This window comes from Anabrus simplex, chromosome 7 (assembly GCF_040414725.1).
Source record: "Anabrus simplex isolate iqAnaSimp1 chromosome 7, ASM4041472v1, whole genome shotgun sequence".
In the NCBI taxonomy this organism is placed as follows: domain Eukaryota; kingdom Metazoa; phylum Arthropoda; class Insecta; order Orthoptera; family Tettigoniidae; genus Anabrus; species Anabrus simplex.
In genome coordinates, this window is record NC_090271.1 from 160,315,107 (window position 1) to 160,338,311 (window position 23,205).

The 23,205-nt window shown below is 40.5% G+C and overlaps 1 protein-coding gene across 1 annotated transcript in view; it reads right to left on the reverse strand.

Annotated features, from left to right (window-relative positions):
- Vha55 (V-type proton ATPase subunit Vha55) overlaps positions 1-23,205 on the reverse strand; it is a 57,386-nt gene that overhangs the window by 28,725 nt on the left and 5,456 nt on the right. Inside the window, exon 3 of the mRNA XM_067151408.2 lies at positions 16,560-16,731. Within this exon, the coding sequence (XP_067007509.1) occupies positions 16,560-16,731 (172 nt within the window). The remainder of the gene's footprint in view (positions 1-16,559; positions 16,732-23,205) is intronic.

A 23,205-nucleotide genomic window follows, 5' to 3' on the forward strand; every position in this document is an offset into this window, starting at 1 on the left:
TGATGTCATCATCCCTTGGTTGCCCCTTTTAGTCACCTCTTACAACAGGCAGCGCATACCATGCGTGTATTCTTCGTCTGCGTCCCCCACCCACAATGGGGTAAATTGCATTTTTAGAAGCTGCAGATTCATTATTTGATAGTTTCAAAAATAAAACTGGAATAATGTCTGCTATTACATCTGCACAGCTTTCTGCAAACAGTAATGAGGAGAGTTGAGGTTATGAGTTCTGACATTACTTCACAACTTAAAACTGACTGATCGCTGCAGCTATTTTTCCCTACAACTTGAATCAACGATATAGTTGATACAGCTCAGTTGGCCGTTTTTGCGAGAATGGCCTTTGATAATTTTGAAATAAGATAGGAGATGGTAAAGGTTATACCACTAACAGGATGCACTACAGGACAGGACATATTTTTAGCAATTAAAGTTCTTATCAACTCTGAAAATATTCCTGTAAAAAAATTGGTGGGCTTAGCAACTGATGGAACTCCTGTGATCGTAGGCAGAGAGAAGGGATTCATAGCCTTGTGTCGTAAAAACAACAGCTTTCCGGAAATTCTGTCTTACAATTGTGTAATATACCATCAGTCACTGTGCGGAAAGTTTATAAGTATGAACAATGTAATGAAATCAGTCATAAAAGTAACGAACAAAGTTAGAGCAGAAGCAATTCAAAGAGGGGAGGTGTCGTGTGGTCAGCACGACGAATTCTCTCCGCCGTTATTATTGGCTTTCTAGACCGGGGCCGCCATCTCACCATCAGATAGCTCCTCAATTATAAACACGTGGGCTGCGTGTACCTCAAACCAGCCCTCAGATCCAGGTAAAAAAATCCCTGACCTGCCAGGAATCGAACCCGGGGCCTCCGGTAAGAGGCAGGCATGCTACCCCTACACTGGGAGAAAGGGGGGGGGGGGGGCAGCTGGTTACTTTTAGTCTCCTTATTTTAGAATTTGACATAAGGCATCCTGCATCATGGGGTGTAGTACCAAAGGTGTTCATTTTTTTAAGAAGACAAATTAAATGAAGATTCTACTTCCTCACAAACAAAGAATGATATCAATTTTACGAACAGTTTCAATAATGCAGCTGGTTTATGTTAAGAGTACAGAAGCTATGATTGTACACAGTAACAATCAAAACCATCAATATCTACTGAAGATCTGTCACCGCACTCAGTAGGACCTGCTTTCTTTTCATATCCACCAGGCGAGTTGGCCGTGCGGTTTAGTGATGGGACATTCGATTCATTTTACTGAATCGATTCATTTGATTCCGTTCACGTTACTGAATCGATACAGTGATCCGATTCACGGCTCATTGGTCACCGCTCCTACTGCATCTGTGTAGTATGTGCTGGTAAGACAGCAGCAACAGCATTCAGTGCTCGCAGCTGCCATCTGGTCTTCATACTATGAACTCCTTTCTTAGAAAAAATGCTAGTTACTCTAATACATCGAAGGTTTCCGGCGACACAGGGTGGGAAAGGTTAGGATTAGGAAGGTAGCAGCCATGGCCTGAATTAAGGTACAGTCCCAGCATTTCCTGGTGTGAAAATGAGGAAACTATGGAAGACCATCTTAACGGCTGCCGACGGTGGGATTCGAACCCACCATCCCCCGAATGCAAGCGCATAGCCACGACAACTCGCTCAGTCATTTTTGAAAAGATGTATTTTTCTATCAGCTGAGGATTTTTGAAATCGTCATATTTTGTATAGGCTACCCGAGACGTACAGAAGCCCGCTGGTTTTCTGATTCAACATACTGTTATTGTGTCTGTCCACATATGATTGAAGTCTTGTGCAACGATGTGAAATATGAACTGAGAAAACACTGAGCCATTCTTCCCAATATAAAACAGGTACTTTTGAGTGGTCATGACTCATGAGCATGACTCATAGTCATAGGGCAGGCTAGAGTCGAGTTTAATTGTCAAATGTCAACTAAGTTATAATACTAAGATTCATTAAACTAATAAATAGTATAACCTAATAGCCTACCTACTTACTAGCTACTTCAGAATTATGTTGTGACTACCTTTTTAACACTGCAAATAAATCCATCTATTATTTAAACCTCCCTGTAAGAAGAGGACAGTGAATGCAAATGGGCATTATTTTCAAATGAGCTGAGCTCGAGAGTCCATTATAGCATACGATTCTTTCAGTGTGGCATGGCTCACTGTATGTCTCGCTGCAGTGAGCCAATAAGGAGCCGTGCGTATCTTGTGTCTCACTGAGCCGGCTCGTTCACGATTCTTTCCGTGTGCCATGACTCACTGTATGTCTCGCTGCAGCGGAAGCTCAGCTCTCCGTGTGTCCAGTGAGCCGATAAGGAGCCGTGTGTATCATGTGTCTCACTGAGCCGCGCTCGTTCACGATTCTTTCGATGTGCCATGATTCACGATCGCGCTGCAGCGGAAGCTCGGCTCCCCGTCAACGTCCAGTGAGTGCGCCACTCAGCACTGTCCGCTGGGAGTAAGCTGAATCGTGTGCCGTGAGCTCGCCGTTCCTGTGAATCGATTCACTCGGACACTTGAATGAATCGATACACTGCTTCGAATCATTCATTCAGTAGCCAACACTAGTGCAGTTAGGTGCGCACAGCTGTGCGCTTGCATCCGTGAGATACTGGGTTCAAACCCCACTGTCGGCAGCCCTAAAGATGGTTTTCCGTGGTTTCCCATTTTCACACCAGGCAAATGCTGGGGGCTGTACTTTAAATAAAGCCATGGCCGCATCCTTCCCACTCTTAGCCCTTTCCTTTCCCATCGTTGCCGTAAGACCTACGGTGCGAAGTAAAGCAAATTCTAAATAAAAAATCTTTTCACAACCCCTTCCAAGGAAAAGTTGTATCCATGCTACTGGCCTGGACTTACACCCCACCCACTGAAATTATTTTGTGGGTATGCCACTGCATTCACTCACCATTTAAGGTACAAGGTAAGCCTGAAGAATGGTTGGATACTCAAAATCACCACCATAAGGAATCTAGTGTTTTAAGTAGAATCCGTATCAATAGAACGTGACTTTGCATTTTATTAATGTTTCATGCATCGACTGCAATTCAAGCCTGGGCCATCTTGATGAGAAGATAGAACCATTGGAACCGAGTTATCCCGCCTACCAATTACAAATATTTACCCGCACTTTTGATGGTGCCATTTGAGGTTCCAATCAGTCCCCGGGCATTTGACAAAATATGTAGGCCTACCGATCGAACTTAGGCACACATCCGCGATTGTCTTGCTACTGTTCGAATTTTTAAAAAACTTTTCCATAAATTACCGAGGATGCACATAGTTTTGGCTTCTCAGTGACAAAATGGTCCCTCTTCAAAAAAAAAAAAAAAAAAAAATTACTTATATGGCACAAAGTGGGGAACTAACATGCAGCTCAAAATCCTGTCACAGTCGTCCCAACGCTGCAACTTAAACACAGCACATCTCTCAACCACGGTACAACCCGAGGATCCCTAGGACGTTGTTTCCTGCAACCGATGTGCAAAAGCTGACACGATGTTGTAAGCTTGCAACTGTTTCTGGCCGTGGCCCCCGTTATCTCGGTGGTCACGTTCTGGCCCCCTACTGAATAATCCCTTGCTAATTGCCCTTTTCCTCATGTCTTGACATTTGTCAACACACGATTACATTCCCAATACTGAAGCCTCTACAGGGAAATATCCCGGCGCATTACAATCCTAAGTGTTTTTCTTTCATTCAAGCAGTACAAATATGGAGAATTATGTATGGCCCTATTGAGCCTTGCTAGTTGATTCTCTGTCACTACGTTAATTTAACATTTCGGCGTAAGTTTTAAAGTTGTTCGTACCGTACGTAAAACAACGGCTGATCCTCACTCTATTTTCAGGAAACATTTGGGGGCTGGGGGGGCCTGGGCCCCCACTTGGCTACGCCAGTGGGTTAGAGAATCTGTAAAGGGAAATGGACAAACTAAAATTACATGTAGCAGGTATAAATGAAGCAGAATTTTTGGGCAAGTAACTACAGAATTATCAACACAAAATAACGAATAAGAAAATAGGGCAGCAGGTAAGCTACTATGACCAGCATAGTGAACAAATTGTTGTCAAGACAGACACCAAGCCAGTGTCCACCATGATAGTGCGGATGAAGAATAAATCTACAGAATATATGATGAGATAGAAAATTTAATACAATATGTAAAGGGAGATGAAAATCTAGTTGTGATGGGAGACTGGGAAGCAGCGGTAGGCCAAGAAAGATTGTAAGGTAGTAGGATAATTCTGACTGGTATTGACGAATCGAAGTATTCAGATGCAGAACAGCCTGCGAATAGCGGTCATGACAGTTCTACGGCAATTTCTGGTAATGAAGCAAATGCCGACATGCCCAACAATCCTGACCCTCAGTATGTTGGTTGTAATATTGCTACGTTGTGGAATGTTCATCCAACTACCCAAAGCAGCAAAGATTTGAAAATGAACATAGTAATTCATCCACCTGGAGTGAAATGACTGACAAAATTCAAAGACTGTGTATGATTCGTGGTCTCTTTACAAGTGGGTTTTTTTTTTGTTTTTTGTTTTTTTTGTTTTTTACAAGTTGCTTTACATCGCACCGACACAGATAGGTCTTATGGCGATGATAGGATAGGAAAGGGCTACGTTATAAGCTATATACTTCATTTTTGTTCCAATTGAAGTGCAATTATAAGAAATAAATAAAAGAATTCAATACAATATATCAAGTAAATAATATTACATCAGTCTTGGGACTAGTTTCAGCCACTTAGTAGCCATCTTCAGCCAATTAAAATTAAACAGATAATGTGACAACTAAAACATATGTATACCAGACAAACACACTATTGCAGGAAAACATTAAAATATATATAATAACAAATATAACAAATGTTAGCCTATAATTATTCCTGCAACATTTATTTGTCTGGTATACATATGTTTTAGTTATCACATAATTTACCCCCTTGTCAATTTCTTATGAAGGGCTAGGAGTCTGAAGAAAGCGACCATGGCCTTAAGGTAGAGCATGGTGTGAAAATGGGAAACCACGGAAAACCATCTTCAGGGCTGCTGACAGTGGAGTTCGAATCCACTATCTCTCGAATACTGGATACTGTATGTAAAAGTTTCAAACAAATTTATTAAAAAACCACCATTCCAATACTTTACAATCTTTTAAGTTTAAGATACAAATATTACATATATGTGTTAAAATGGGACATGTTTCGCTTAGGCTTTGTAAGCATCTTCAGCCATACTTAACCTAAAGCTAAGTCAGGGCCCTGAACTGTGTTCCTCATTAAAGTATAATACCTGCTTTAATACACGATAAAACAGTCATAAAAATCTAGTCTATGGAGAAAGCGATGCTTAAAATGCAACTGAAATTCAATAATGAACTTGTCATAGTATTATATGTGCAAGGAATGAATACTAGTGTTTGTCTAAAAAAGTACAAGATGGTTATTTGTAGAACAAGACATAATCATAATGATCTGACATACATTTCGATTGTACAGATTATTTGATATTAATGAAGCGTGGATTAATTAAAATATCGAAAAATAAATCTTCGAACATTGTTGATTGAGAATCAGGTACGTAGAATTACAGTAGAGTTGTTAACTCCAAGTGGTTGCGTGATAAGGTCAAAAGGCGCTTGAAGCACCTGTAATTCTACGTACCTGATTCGCAATCAACAACATTCAAAGATTTATTTTTCGATATTTTAATTAATCCACACTTCATTAATATCAAATCTGTACAATCCAAATGTATGTCAGATCATTATGATTATGTCTCGTTCTACAAATAACCATCTTGTACTTTTTTAGACAAACACTAGTATTCATTCCTCGCACATGTAATACCATGACAAGTTCATTATTGAATTTCAGTTGCATTTTAAGCATCGCTTTCTCCATAGACTAGATTTTTATGACTGTTTTATCGTGTATTAAAGCATGTATTATACTTTAATGAGGAACCCAGTTCAGGGCCTTGACTTAGCTTTAGATGAAGTATGGCTGAAGATGCCTACAAAGCCTAAGCGAAACATGTCCCGTTTTAACATACAGTAGAGTCTCAATTATCCGACCTAAACGGGACCTGGAGTACGTCGGATCACCGAAAATGTCGGATAATACAGAATGACTTTGAAAATGAACTAAACCAAACAGGAAGACTATACTGTATTACGTACTATGTTTTACGGGACTCTATTTATTGTCTTATTAATTCAATTGTACAGTAGATGCAGTACTCTTTTCTTACTACGCCTGTAGCCAGGTGCAGACGTCTTGGCTTGGGCTGCAAGAGTTTTGATGTCAGCATCTTGAAATTCAGCCCAGTCTAATCACAATTAAAAATCTGATCACCGGTTAATCCTTTAGCAAGAATTATTTCTTGAAATTGTCTTTTAAATTTCACAACCTCATCGGATTTAGCTGACAGTTCTTCTCCACAGATATTAAGCGGCCCAATGCCGTACCGTTTTTCCCACCGATCAAGCCACCCAGCAATAGCAGTAAAATCAGGGTCCCTTTATTAAACTCCTTCTGGATATACACCACCATTTCTTGCAGAATGGGGCCAGATATTGACAAGCCCATTTCCTGGTTTTTAGTGAACCAAAGAATTAGTGCTTCACTTACTTTTTCGTACTCACATTTTTCATTTTTTTTTTCTTTCTAATTTTCAGTGCATCACTTGTTGCTCTCGTAGAGCACCACTTTTCAATTTATTCCCTCGTATGTTTCCAGTCTCCCACTGTAACACGTCCAACACCATAATCTGAAGCCATTTTTTGGAGAGTTTCCCCTTTGTCCAGTCTCTTTAACCCACTCTACTTGTCTTCCACAGAAACAATCACTTTCTTACGTTTACTCGCCATACTCACAGAGGATATGAAAACTATAACATCCGCACCTAACCAATACTACATTGCAAAATCCTACCGCATGACTGCTAGTGCTGGTCACACAGTCGCATCCTCCACACCCCGTGTCCCAGAATTGCATCCACCTAAAGTTCAAATTAAGCCTACCAGTGTCGGATAACACGGAGTGTCGGATAAGCGAAGGTCGGTTGAGCGAGACTCTACTGTATATGTAATATTTGTATCTTAAACTTAAAGACTGTAAAGTATTGGAATGGTGGTTTTTTAATAAATTTGTTTGAAACTTTACATTCTGTACTCCATTCTGTAAACTGCAGGAGTCACTTGTTATAACTTGCATTATTGCATGCAAGTACTTCAGTAAAACTAAAACATACTTTCGGTTCAATAAATTAACTGTATACCTTCTAAGGAAATCACATCAATGATTGCATTACCTCAAACTGAAGAAACAATAGATACATAAATTCAATCTGGCCAGACAGGTTGGGTACCACAAGAAGGCAGTGTTGCTATGGTTGTGAATCACAAAGCAATCTGTTGAGCTCTGGAGCATACATTATGAAACTAAAGTCTCTGGACACACCACTAAACATGCTGCATGTGCATCTGAGAGTATATAGGTGCAGGCACCATGTATCAACAACGTACTCATGTTTTCTGTCAGAATTAGTCAACATAGAAAACTCAGTAATTAATGTTTCTACTATATCACAAGAATTTTGGTCTAACCATCATACACAAACAACATTTCCGAGTTGAAACAGGACGCCACTGTAGGGGCTCACAAGTTCAGGCATTCCGTCAGATTTCACGGGAGTTACTATGTGCCCTGGTCCACTGTTAGCGATGTTATTGTGAAGTGGGAATGTCAGGAAAGCGCTGAATCAAATCAAATCACCCTGGTAGGCCAAAGAAATCAACTGATAGGGACCGCCAAACTCTAAAACGCACTGTACAAACCAATTGTCAGATATCCTTGTTAACTATTGAAGAGAACTTCCGTTGCAGGTCAAGGACAGAGGTCAGTGACAGAAAGATCCATCAAGAGGCAACAGGATACAGTTTTCAGTGTTGTTTTGTTGCCCAGAAGCCACTGATCACAAAAAAGAATGTGCAACATCGCTTAGAATAGTGCAAACAATGCCATCACCAGCCTGCAGAACAGTGAAAGGTTTCATGAAGAAGCGAGTCACAGTATATGCTGTGGCACTTAGATGGACGTGTGGACCTAGCGGATGTCTGGCGAATGGTATTTACCTACGTGTTTGTGCTACAGTGAAATTCGGTGGGGGTGCTGTGTTGGTCGGGGCTGTTTTTCCTGGTTTGGGCTCAGGCGATTAGTTCTGGTCAATGACACAATGAACACAGGTGTTCATGGAAACATTTTAAACACACTGTGAAAACAGTTTGTAATTGGACCTTTTCTGTATCAGCATGATGCTCCAGCCACAAAGCAAGGACAATTACAATGTGGTTTAAAGAAAATCAGGTGCTGGACTGGCCTGCTGAAAGCTGCAACTTGATCATCAAATGTCTTTGGGATGAAACAGAACATTGGTTACATGTTAGATCAATTTGCCCAACAAACCGACAACAACTACTCACAATTCTCCTGGAAGAATGGAAACAAATTCCAACTTCCCTCCTGATTAAGCTGGGAAACAGAAATGAGCTTATCAGGGGCTTAGAAAAGAGATGAACTGGGATTGATGAGGAGAACACCTATTTGAAGACTGCATTCTATGAAGATGTGGATATTGTCCTTGTCCATTTGTGTTTTCATTTTTGTTCTTTTGTCCTCTTTCTATGTTCCTTCTTCCTACACTGACCTGTCATTGTGTTCATCCTATTGTGTGTTACTTTTCATCCCCCTGTAAGATTTTGATACTTGTCTGTTCCTTTCCAATACTTAAATTCCACCTTCAGTGTATCAGAACTTTTTGGAAAGCCTTCCGCAAAAATTAAATGCTGTAATAGTAGCAAAAAGAGGTCCTAAGCTAATAGTTACGTGGCTGGTAACTTTGGAATGAACAGCAAGGGGGTTTGGAAACTTTTGGCCACACAGTGTACGTACATGGAGACAAGTGACCATTCAAGTACTACAGGAGATTTTATATTACTTCTAAAGAATGTGAGCACTGTACTGCACATTATTATCAAACTTGATATAGATGTTGATTCTCATAGGGAACATGAAATATTTGCCCTGAGTGTGTAAATTTATAATACCAATGTAAGTGGCCCGTTATTGGACATTATAAATTTCCCAGCTAAATCATCCCTGGTTGCCAGCATTTTGCCCCAGTGTGCTAAGTTGGGCTCATCAGTTGGTAAATATTTCAGGTCCCCTATGGGAATCAACGTCTGTATCATCTGATGGCCAGGCAGGCATCAATTTTTGGTAATGAGACGAATCTCTCATAGTGCATTGGCACTGCCGGTGGCTACAAGTAGCCTGCGCAATGGCCTCCACAGTATGCACTAGCCATGCGTCTTGGTGGGTGTGCTATTTACCAACTGATGAGCCCAACTTAGCACACGGGGGTGAAACCCAGGCAACTAGGGATGAGTTAGCTGGAAAATTTATAATGTCCAATTACAGACCACTTACACTGGTATTATCAAACTTGCTAAATCCTTTTGCATAACTAGGTAAATATCTCCAGAGCTCTAATCATAAAAGAATAAAAGAAGCAATAAAAGTTATTAAAACTATGAAAGAGCACATATGAAGAGTCTGAAATTGAATCAATGAGTAGTTTTCAAAAGGAAAAGGAGTCGGAACAACTACATAAAATAGACAGTTCAAAAAAATTAGGGGAACTGTTTTTGAACGTATGCCATGGTCCACAAAACAATACCTCACACCCAGGTATATTACCAACTAAACCTTTATTCTTTACTGTTGAAGTATACAAAAGAACATCGATGGATTTGCTTTCATTTTCAGAACACAAACGGGAAATGTCCAAATAGGGGCGAAAACAAAGTTATAACAGTCCTCCAGGGTAGATTTTTATCACAGTTGGAGAGCTTCAGTATGGTGTATGTCCTCCACGAGCATTTATTACAGCTTGGCACCTATGTCGACAGAGGTCACGTTGCGGTATCAGGTTCCATTCTTCAATGAGAGCCTGTTCGAAGTCTTGGAGAGTCTGGTGGGGCAGGACGCCCACGAACACTTCTATCAAGCCTATTCCACACATGCTCGATGGGATTAAGGTCGGGACTCACTGCTGACCATTCCATCTCTTGAATGTCCAGTTCTCACAAGACAGCTCTGGTGATGCATGCTACATGAGCCCTGGCATTGTCGTGCATGAGTACAAATTCAGGGCCAACACTGTATGCAGCAACCAACACATGCTGTAGCAGTATCTGCTCGATGTACCCCACTTACAAGATCCGTATGGCCATCAATACTGATGCCACCCCACACCATCACAGAACCTTGTCCGAATCAGTCGCTTTGATGGACAACATTGGGCATGTACTGCTTACCACGGCGTCTCCATATACATTGACGTCCATCACACTGAGTCGGGGGAAATCTGGACTCGTCTGAACAACACAGGTTTCCAATGGCGAAGTTGCCAGTTGACGTAGGTACGGGCGAACAGAAGGCGAGCTGCGCAATGTTGCTGTGTGAAACTGGGCACTCGAACAGGATATCTGGGCCATAAGGACACTTCTCTTAACCTGTTCCTTACTGTCTAGTCAGACACTGTGACTCCAAAGACCCTCCTGAGGTCTTGCTGCAGATCTCTGGCAGTTGCTGAACGACGCCGCAACTCACAGATGTTCAGATATCGGTCATCCTGTGGGATCGCCATGCGTCCACGAACTTGTCCAACACTCCTTGTGATCTGGCCTGTCTCACTGTAGTGATTTCACAAGCGGTGAATAACTGACGGAGACACATTGAGATCCACAGCAACACGACGAAAAGTCTATCCTTCCTGGATCAAAGTGACGGCCCGTGCGACTTGAACCTCGTTCAGATGTCTCATGGGATGTGCTGGTTGACGTACAACATGCTCAAATGACCGCAGCGGACTGTGTACCTCACAACGACACATGGATGCACCGCTATTCACTTTGTTTCGAGGGGTCACCTGACGGTTTAATGCATGGCTACCCCTACATATGGAGTATAACTTCGATTTGACATACCCTGAGTAGCTAAGGTCTCAAGGTATGCTGTACAATCATTGGAACCCCATCTACCAAATTATCGTTCACAAACCAGACGTTCCAAAACATCTTCCCCTAATTTTTTTGAACTGTGTAGTTGGTACATTCAAAATATACAGAAAATATGTTGAACAACAAATAGGAGATTCTCAGATGATACAGGTGCAATATCCAATTTTCAACCGAGCAAGAGTAGTAGCGCGTGATAATGCAGTACAGAGTTATGAAGCCAAGTTCTGCATTCGGAAGACAAGTGGGTTCGAACTCCATCATCAGCTGCCCTGAGAAAGGTTTTCTATTTCCCTTTCTTCACTTCCTATTCATAGGCAACCTCCTTACATAATTTCATTCATCATTTTATCTTCATTAGCTCCTCATTTGAGGTTGGCATCAGGAAGGGCACCTTGCCATTGAAACATGCCATATAATTGCATCTTACCTCATCCCTGACCCCATATCAGAATACAGGACTAAAAGGCAGACATACATCCTATTTTGGAGGCCAAAGAAAAACAATAGATTTCAACTGATTATCAGAATTGTTTGGTGTATCAAAGGAAGAAATCCTCTTTGAATACAAGATGAAGAGACTTTCTGAAGATATGAGTACCAAGAAAACTTCCCCAAATTTTTTTTTCTTTTCATTTTTTTCATTGGGCAAGCAATTGCTTTTCCTTGTCATGTTTACCTCAGCCCAGTTTTGATACAAACTGGAACTTGCAGGAGTTAAAAGATCCTTTTCAACAATGATCAGTATTTTAAATATGGGGCATCCTAGACTCAACCCAGAGCATGTATCTGATTTAATGAGGATTTCTATTGAGTGACCTTCAATCTGCAGTTGTCACAGAAGAGAATCCAGTGTCAGCAATGAAAGGACTAGGAAATCTTAGTGATGCCTGGTTCAAGAAAAACTTAAGATTATCAACCCAGCACGTTTGCTGGTGGTAAGCACATTATCATTTTAAGAACATGTCTCCTTTAAAATTTTTATACATCCTGTATCACACAGCAATAAATAAGATTGAAGTACTGTATGTGTAAATTTAATTTAAAGCATATTTCAACTAACTGACCTACAAAATTAATATACTATATTAGCCCTGCTCAAGAAGGAAGATCAGTCTCAGAAAATTGAACACTCCCAACTGAAATATACACCCCTCCAATAATAAATTTCTGGAAAAGTACCTGAAGGCAACCCATAAATTGGGAAGTAATTGCGTTCATTAATAAACATACACAACACTTTTCAAGAACCGTACATAAAAGTCCATTCCCAAGTAAATAAGTTTGCCAACTCTACCTGACCCACAGCATATCAATCTCAACCCAAAAGAGCAAAGATTAACTGATGATCCTGTTACCAAATCAGCTTACATTCCAAAAGTTGATGAATTCCTCCAAAATCCAATAACAGATGTGTCACTAAAAGAACTTACCCAGTATCTAAAGCTAATAAAATGTAATTATCAGAGTCAGAACCTATCAATTTCTCAGAATACTCGGCATAAGTCCCAATTACAATTAATTTCCTGTATTACGAGATAGTAACAACAATTTAATATCTACCAGGTTCCTTACACAAGTTCTATGCCTGTAGACTCAACTACACAAAAGTGACCATCGCAGAATACTTTCTTTTAAAATCCTCCTGTTTGACAAGGGATGAACATATTGTGCAGGTGGTAGGATCCCAATTATCGTTTCTTCAAGCACAAGTTATCCACAGTTTACGAATATTGAGTTTCAAGAATGTATAAAATTTAATACTTCTTTGCCAGCCAATTTTGTGCGGATAAGTACATTTGCCATTGACACACTTGTCTACAGCAAGTAATGTACATCACCAAGCAGCCACAGAATATACCACTGTATTTTGCAGTCCTGTAACAGCTCAATAATAAACACACTAAAATCTCCATTCAAAAATTACTCACATGATACATAACCTCTCTGTAACAAAATATTATGGACCCAGCATTAATTCCATTAACTCAATATAAAATTCCTTTCAATTTAACAATACTCTCGCTAATAATATGCCTTTGCTGGCGAGATGTAGAGTTTACAGTGTACTATATCTTCTGGTATGGGCTATATCAAATTTTGTTACTTTCATTGACCGGTCTCAGTCTCATCCTTGACTTTGACAATATGAAAGTGACTGAGGTATGAGTGATGCTAGTAATACAATTCCTTATGCAGCCAGTCCCTGTTATGAATGGTGTGAAAATATCGCTCATAGGGTCGGTTGGTGCATGCATTTCGGTGGGCTTGGCAGACTGATATGTAATAGCAACTGCTGGCTCAGTGAGGAAAGCAACGGGAAACTACCTCACTCCTCATTTCCCTAGTACGCCTCTTCAGTGACGCCTAGGCTATTTATGACAGCTGTTGGCAGAGCTGCAGAGGATCAAACCAGCCTTCGGGCTGAATACCCAACATACATACTCGCTAACAAATCTCTTTCCAGATCCCAGCAACATGCTTTCCTACTGGTATTACAATAATTCGAAAACGAAAAAGGAATTAGGAACATCTGTTACTGCCATACGAAGATTGAACTTTTGTATTGTATAAGCACAGCAAGCAAGAGTGTTTATAGCTTCGTAATTTCCTGAAGGGTGGGTCTGTTGAGCAACTCTGTGAACTTAGCGTGCATACCAGAAAGATTTAAACAGCAGTACTGTAGATATCTGACAGCTGATTAAAACTAAAACAGCCCCTTTATCTCATATTGACACGTCATATATTCCAAGGACTGTAGCAGTGAATCTCAACGCAATTAGGTCTGTGTGTTTCTCTGTCTGTGAAGAGGTACGGTGTGTGAAAGACTGCTATTTCAGATTTTAACTACAGTAGTTTAACGTAGTGGAGTGCTGCATAGTGTGGACAACAATTACGTGCGAGAAATTAAAATTACATGGCCGATGTTTCACGTTTGTTCTTTTGTCCTCTTTCTATGTTCACTCTTCCTACAATGACCTGTCACTGTGTTCATCCTATTTGTTACTTTTCATGCTCCTATAAGACTTTATTTGATACTTGTTTGCTCCTTTCCAATAAAATTCCACCTTCAGTGTATCAGAACTTCGTGGAAAGCCTCCCGCAAAAATTAAATGCTGTAATAGTAGCAAAAAGAGGTCCTAAGCTAATAGTTACATGGCTGGCAACTTTGGAATGAACAGCAGGGGGAGTTTGGAAACTTTTAGCCAAACAGTGTATCTACATGGAGACAAGTGACCAAGTACCGCAGGGGATTTGTATTACTTCTAAAGAATGTGAGCCCTGAACTGCACATTATCAAACTGCTAAATCCTTTTGCATAACTAGGTAAATATCTCCAGAGTTCTAATCACAAAATATTGCAGAAGCAATAAAAGTTATTAAAACTATGAAAGAGCACATATGAAGAGTCTGAAATTGAATCACACTGCATGGTTTTCACAAGGAAAATGGCAGATATGAATGTTTTTGGGTAAGGTATTGTCATTTGTATATTTTTGTATGTTTCTGTTGTTGTAAACTTGAGAATTAAATGATATGATGTGGCAGATAGTTAATATAATTCAATTTTCAGATGTTACATTGTTCACCAATTGACATGAGAACCAGTCATTCTAAATTCCTATTCCTTGACAACTGAAAATTGGAGGTCACTCAATTGAAATCTTCATTAATCAGCTATATGCTCTGGGGTGAGTCTGCAATGCCCCAAATTTAAAATACTGTTCATTGTTCCAAATTCCAAATTCCAGTTTGTAACAAAACTGGGCAAAGGTAAACATGATAAGGAAAAGCAATTTCCTGTCCTATGAAAAAAAGTAAACTTTTGGGAAAGATTTTTGGTACTCATATCTTCAGAAAGTCTCTTCATCTTGTATTCAAACAGTTCTTCCCTTGATACACCAAACAATTCTGGTAATCAGTTGAAATCTATTGTTTTTCTTTGGCCTCCAAAATAGTTTCAAAATAGGATGTTTGTCTGCCCCTTGATTCATTCATTATTTATTTACCATAAACCTTTACAGTATCTATGGAAGACCAGGGGAAAAGGACACCCCCCCCCTACACGTAGTCCTGTTTTCGGATATGGGGTCAGGGATGAGGTAAGATGCAATTATATGGCATGTTTTAATGGCAAGATGCCCTTCCTGATGCCAACCTCAGATGAGGAGCTAATGAAGACAAAATGATTAATGAAATTAGGTAAGGAGGATGCCTATGAATAGGAAGTAGAAAAGGGAAACAGAAAAACCATTCTCAGGACAGCTGATGATGGATAAATTGTTGGTAGAGGGAGCTTATTTTTTCTGCCTGTGTGGCATAGCAAGACTTCACTGATTGTTTTTTCCTTTTTTCACCATCACCATCACAGAAGATATTAGAACTATCTCCCTTCAGCAATTTAAGCAAAGCTCAATCTTCCCGAATTGGTCTCATTATACTGACTGCAAGTTTTCCCGTTTATTGAAATGATCACTGCATACATATTCTCTTTAAGTACACATACCTATACAAAAGAACAGTTCAATTATAACTCCTGACCAAAATTCATTATTTGAAACATGGACAGATTTTTGAAAGTAATGTGTAGATTTTCATTGCCAATCAGCCAGAACTATACTTCATCACCAAAGAATTTTATTTGTAGGTCACAAAAGTGCAGTTGCCTAAAAAACCAACTGCAAAAAATTCATTTCATTTGTGAAACCAATCTTTTAATTTATGGACTGCATTTACTGCAAACGAACATTCTTTATTAGCACTACCTGAAAACACAATTATATCACTTCACCTTAACCATACATCAGACTAAACCACACCAGAGAGGAAGCATATCCACCTGTCCCTTGTTATCTTGGCCATGGAGAAAATATTTTCTTCCATTCTTCATTCCTGCACAGGTCACATCAAAGTGCTCTTCAAAGATCTCCACATTTAATTAACTACAAATGGACTATGACTGGACTGGACATAAAGAAACAAACTTTCATATTACAGACATTTACATATCATACTAACCAAAAGCAGTTAACCTATATGGTTACGGTTAAAAACTCGAATAAACACGTAACAGGTAATAACATAAGTATACTTGAGGACAAAACATGACGACCTCTCCTCACACCACTACTCTCCAGCGGCAGGCCGGTGTCTATCAGCGGCTTATGGGATTTACTAAGTCTACTGTAGCCGGAGTTGCCAAATTGTCTACTGCACTTGACACGAAGAAAGGGTAAAGAGTGAAGAAAGTGGTATGCCAACCCCTTGACACCAATCAAGGATCACTTAGAACTCCAATTCAGCAGAGTGCAGGGTGTGATTGACTGCTGGCTTCCAGCTTGCTTCCAGGAACTGAGGCCATCATGTTTTGTCCCCAAGTATAGTACTAAGCATTATAATAAAATGCACGATAATACACAATTATCGAAATGAAATACTACCTTGAATGTCAAGGTAGTCCTCGGCAAGGATAGGGGGCCCCTTGTCAATGGGTTTACCACTCCCGTTGAATACACGACCAAGCATGTCTTCTGACACAGGTGTCCGTAAGATGTCACCCGTGAACTCGCAGAGAGTGTTTTTGGCATCAATTCCTGATGTGCCCTCAAAAACCTACAAGGAATAACAAAATTAAAAAACCTGACCATTACATGCAGATACCAAACATAAAAATAAAATTAGAAACAAGAATAAGTATGCAAGTTGCATTTCTAGAAGACAACTGATGTGATCATATCCATGGAATCTCCAGTTTGTAGCATCTGAATTATTGGGATGCAACATTAAATTTCAAAAATCCCATACCCACTGATCAGAATTCAGAGCCCACTTTGGAGAGAAGCCAGAGATGAAGCACTCTGCTACCATACAGAAACAAGAATACTGCAATATGCTGGCAGAGTAGCCCTGATCTCAGAAGAATCATGGATTGTAGAAGTAAGAATGATAAAGGGAACAATGACTTAGATTGTATGAAGGTCATCCTGGATACTGCTGTGTTAACCAGAATATCATAGGTAGTAAGGAGGGAGCAAGGCAATCCCCAAAATGTTTCGGATCAGATTTATATATAAGTTACTTCTGTTTCTGTTACCGCAAGCAAGCATTTGTCCTTTTCTTTCAGTCCTCCCTAATTAGAAAAACAAAGCTTTAGACATGATTTTTTTTTTTTCAATCTGTTTTACGTCGCACCGACACAGGTATGTCTTATGTCGACGATGGGATAGGAAAGGGCTAAAAGTGGGAAGGAGGAGACCATGACCTTAATTAAGGTACATCCCTGATATGAAATGGGAAACCACGGAAAACCATCTTCAGGGCTACCGACAGTGGGGTTCGAACACATTATCTCCCAAATGCAAGCCAATAGCTACGTGATCCAAACTGCACAGCCACTTGCTCAGTAATCATGATATTAATTTGCGTGGCTCTCTATTTTACAAATTACAGGAGACATTCGGCAAGTCCATCAATTTCAAGGAGAAATACTTTAGCTTTTTATTATGAGAATATTTGCTTACAATTATATAAGTCACTTTAGTCATGGAGATTATTACGTATGTCAATTTTATTAATTCATAGAGAATTAATGGAAGACACTCTGGACCTGTTAATTGCAGTACATTTAGTTGTGGTACCCATCCATGACTTTTCACCCTAGGGCTGGCATAAGCCAGTGTGCATTAATGCAAAAATATTAAATGGCTACAAGAATTTAAAAATTATTTCTCCTCACACTTTGCCATTATGGGAGAGGTTGGTCAGTTGCCTGTTTTAGCAGTTGAGGGATGCTGTATTGTTTAAAGTCTTAATATTTTACTCATATGTTTACTGCTCACCCTACCCAGCAAGCTGCACGTGTTACATGATTATTATGTTTACTGCTGGATATAAACTGCCTCTGGAATATTCAATCAGTTGGGTGACATAATTAAAGGGCAAAATACCACTTGTATATAATGAATATGATGAACCGATCAGAATAGATGTAGGATGTAGTAATTAAAAAGAAATGATAAAAGTTAGCACAGTATAGAATAGCATGGAGAGTCTTGGCCATAGACACAATAGAACAGCATATTTTCTGGTAGTATTTTGGCTACCAGCCCTCAGTATTCAAAATTTCATGCTCTTTAATCATTTTCACTGAAATGTTATTCTTGCTGTTTGCTATGATTGTTAATTACTCAAAGGATGTGTAGATTCAATCAAATTTCTTTATCTTCTATTAAAAAATTCCAAGGAACAAATGCCCCCTTTCTGAAAATCTATGGGTCTGGGTAATATTAGAACTAAGCCCATTCACAGATAAATGACTGGTTTCTATTTTGTCTAACACAGCCATTTGAGAAATATACTGTACTTGTCACCTTCTGAAATAATTTCATACATAGTCCAAAAGGAAGAAAGAAATTTCAATTACACTTTTCAGTGCAATTCCCTCATGATGAAAACTACATGGAAATAGACTTGCTCTCTACGAATATAAGAGTGTTGAAATGAAATACAGTATGTCACCAACTTATTCAAAGTCATGTTTCATGTCCTGCCACATTCCTTTTTCTGCTCCAACGCCCAGCAATGTGACTCATAGAATTAAATATTAGAAACCTCAATACAACAAAATGGACTATGACTCACTCTGTTTCAACACTCACCAATTCCAATTCTTTGTTTCTTTTCTTACATGTGTGCCTTCCGCACTACATCAGGTACTCTGTACAGTCCAGCTGAACAGTACACTGTCCCCAGTCTGCAAATCCTGCACTCCTGCTGCTATAATCATATCTGCAGTTACTTAATCTACTCCTGGCAATTTTCTTTTAGGCATAGTTCTTAATCCTGCTTCTGTTTGTTTAGGTGATAGGGCCTCTTCTGAACTAGCTTCCATATCTTTCTATGTTCTTTTCTTCTAATCCATTCAGCAGATGGTTGAAATGGTTCTTCAGGAACTATGTGATGTCACTCATTTCTGACTATATTCCCAACTTCATCTTCAAGTGCCTTGATAGTATGCACTGTTTTCCTTTCGCTGGCCAGACATGGGGTGGTGTGAACAGCGGTTACTCACAGCAGACCTGTGACCTTGTGCACACACTCCAGTCGCTCAAGTACCAGAGTGGGCGCTCCAGATTTCCGGTGAATAAAGATAAAGTAGGCACTCATTCCAGTAAGTGCCTGCTCGTATTTCCTTGAGCTAATTCAGTAGGTGACTCCAAATGACAGTGTCAAGTTCAACAGCATGGCAGAATTTATGGTGGTGTTTTTTTTTTTAATGCTATTTGTTTGGGGTGTCGATCCACGTGGATCTTTTGCCCTTACTGGCACCATATTGTATGTACCTGCGTGTAATTGGAATGGCAGTAGTGTGGAATGTTGTGTGTGAGGAAAGGAAGATTAAGAAGACCCAGTCCCCAGGCCAGGGATATTAATCATTACAATTAAAAAACCCTGACCCGGCCGGGAATCGAACCCGCAGCCGCCGGGTGACAGGCGGACGCGTTGCCCCCTACACCGCGGGGCCGGACATCGTGGTGGTTAATAAGAAAAGAAAATTATATAAACTTCACAGAGAATCTCTCAACTTGATTACAAAGTATTATATAGGCCCAGTAAGGAGCATGCTGAATGGTTAGGGGAACATTTCCCTGGGCATTCCAAAAAAAACAAGAGGTGGTACACTAACGAAAAAAAAAAAATGAAAATCTTGCGACTTGCAACTATTTCTGCAGGAAGGTTCTCTAGTATGTTGCTGTCGTAACCGTTGTGCCATGTGGAGCGAAGTGACATACAATCATGCCTCTGACATCGGCCACAATGACCATCAGCTTCAAAGTGGAAGAGTTTTGCCTGAACTTCTGTCTTTGTGGTGATACTGCACGTCACCATTCTGCACACTGGTGTTTTGAGACTGGTTCATACGCCCCAGCCTAAAATTCATCCACAGTCCCTATTCCCCCAGTATTTGCTCACCTTCCTGCCGGTAGCGCCCCGTGGTATAGGGGTAGCGTGCCTGCCTCTCACCCGGAGGCCCCGGGTTCGATTCCCGGCCAGGTCAGGGATTTTTACCTGGACCTGAGGGCTGGTTCGAGGTCCACTCAGCCTACGTGATTAGAATCGAGGAGCTATCTGACGGTGAGATAGCGGCCCCGGTCTAGAAAGCCAAGAATAACGACCGAGAGGATTCGTCGTGCAGACCACACGACACCTCGTAATCTCCAGGCCTTCGGGCTGAGCAGCGGTCGCTTGGTAGGCCAAGGCCCTTCAAGGGCTGTAGTGCCATGGGGTTTGGTTTGGTTTGGTTCCTGCCGGTAGCATACCAAGTGGTCAAAGCATGTGACATATTGTGTCCATTTTTGCCCATCAGTGAGTGCACGTGGCACCCAGTATGATGCAATTTTACACAGATGAAGACCTTCCTACAAACTTCTGTGGATAGTTTGTTTTTCAACGCCTGTAACTCAAGTATTTTGTTCCTTTTTGTAATACCTGAAGCCATTTTTCAGTTGCAACATAGTTAATTTATAACTGTTAGGCTCTTCAGTCTGCCGAAACTAACTTTGAGAAAAATGTAAAAACTACCTAAAAGAGAAAACATATGGTAACAGAGTTACACCTGAAAATTCTATTTTAATTAACTTGTTTCTTTTTCAGATGTAATACTGTTACTACACGTTTTCTCTTTCAGGTAGTTTATAAATTTGTTTACTCCAAGTAAGGTTTTTTGTTTTTTGTTTTTAACGTTGCACCAACACAGATAAATCTGATGGCGACGATGGGATAGGAAAGGCTTAGGAGTGGGAAGGAAGCGGCCGTGGCCTTCATTAACACGTTGGGTGCCACATGCCGCCATATGGCGTCACGGTGGACTTCAAATTTGAGATGGCGTGACGCCATATGGCGGCACACCGTTCTTGAAATCAGAGTTGGCGTGACGCCATATGGCGGCACAGTTGAGTTTCAGGCGATGCACCATAGATAATCAGCTGTGACATCTATGCGCGTAAAATTGGTACTACGAGAAGGGCGAACTTCAGGGTCTATTCCAGCTATGTATTTTTACTCTATGCCACCATGTGGCGCCACAGTATTCTTCCGAAGCCACTGACTGGCCAGTGGTCATTGTCACAGGTGAAAGCGCGCCATGCATTGTTTATTCCTCGTTTACGTACGTATTATCACTCAGTTTATATAGTTGTGCAAAAATATAAAAAATGGAAGATATTGGTAATAATCTTACGAGGAAACACATACATGTGTTACACTCGGATTCGGTTGAAATTTGGTAGGAATATTCGTGGGAGGCAGTAGAATGCTAAGGTGAAAACTGCATGTACCCGGCGCTAGTTTAAACGCCAAAATTGAACAAATAAATAGTCATAAAATTAGAAGTGCTGCGGGAGTATCGGGGTGTGGCGGAGAGGTAGGGAGGAGCGAAGCAGCGGACGTGAACCAACCGGGCTGTGTCGAGCTGCGCTAGCAGCCAGGTAGCGTATAGTTAGCGCGTTCCCCTTAACTTCCTGATCAAATGTGCAAAACGTAACTATGAAAATAGCACATGAAACAAGTGTACAAAGGACGATGTTTGAACAACGATGCCAATAAGGTTTGAAAAATTACGAGTAACAAGAACTCGGGCGTGCCGAGACGCATATTTTCATTGTTTAGAGTTATCAGAAAACTGTTCACAACAATATGTGATGTAATATAAGTACTTGTTTTGCAGTTTACTAGGTTTTCATAAATATTGCGTTAATTTGAATTAGCAAATATCCCGTATTTGAAATTCGTATTGCACATTCCATGACAAAAAATTCTGTGACACCATATGGCGTCACGCTATATTTTATCTTTCCTAAAAAAAAATTTTGTGACACCATATGGCGTCACACATGACCATGGTATGGTAAGATAAAATTTACTTAGTACATCATATAAATGCATCCCAAGATTATATAAACCGACTACAACGCGTACAATTGCTTTGGCACCAGCGGAATGCAATTAAAAAACATGCCTGGCACCAGTAGAATAGTGTGCTACAATCGGCTCGGCACTCAACGTGTTAAGGTACAACCCCAGCATATGCCTGGTGTGAAAATGGGAAAACACGGAAAACCATCTTCAGGGCTGTGGACAGTGGAGTTCGAACCCACTATCTCCCAGATGCAAGCTCACAGCTGCATGACCCTAACCGCATGGCAAACTTGCCTGGTAAAGTTAGTTTCAGCAGACTGAAGAGCCTAACAGTTACAAATGTAACTCAAGTAGTGTCATCTGTCCACATCCAAGCACTGGGTAATTACTGCACATGACATCAGTCCAGACACTAATATGTCTTCCAAATCACTGTGAGTTGCTGCTTGTTTCACGTCTGTGCTGAAATGCTGCTGCCCATCTTGCACGGTTCAGTACGGAATAAGTGCATTATTCCCCACATCTTCAACAAGCTCTATGACATTCTTTGGTATTGCACCCCGGCAAACAGCCAGTTTAATGTACACACTGCTCTTGCCTTGCCACATCTGTTCTGCAGGGAGCCTGACTCACTACTGAAGTCCCATTGCCCTGTGGTACCTGTCCAACTTACCGCCATCTCGTGCTGTGTCAATATAATGAGTGTCATGCTTTGCAGGACATGACCACACTATGGTAGCACCATGCAAGATTAAAAACATTTCTGCCATCAGCTAATTTGAAATCATGCATTCCAGGTTTGTAGGAAAAACTAGGGGCAAGCCTTGGTGTTAATTTATCCCCTACTACCTTGTTTGTAACATTCTAAAGAAGATGAAATTAATAAAATCTTACTTTGAAAGAGTGTCAGAGGAGAAATGTGTTCTTTGCAATGTCCAGGAACCCACCATCCTGCCCTAGAAATGCATTTACTTTTATAACATAAAAAAGAACAATACATGCCATTTTCCTTTCGTGAAGTAGCAACTTCCATTCCTATTGGCCAACGTAAAGTCGCATATGGCACAATTCCTGTCAATCAAAAGAACTAGATTTTATTACCAGCCTGGGCAAAATAAAAGCACAATGGTCTTGCCCAGGCCCTACTCTAACCAGAGCAGACCAATGGTC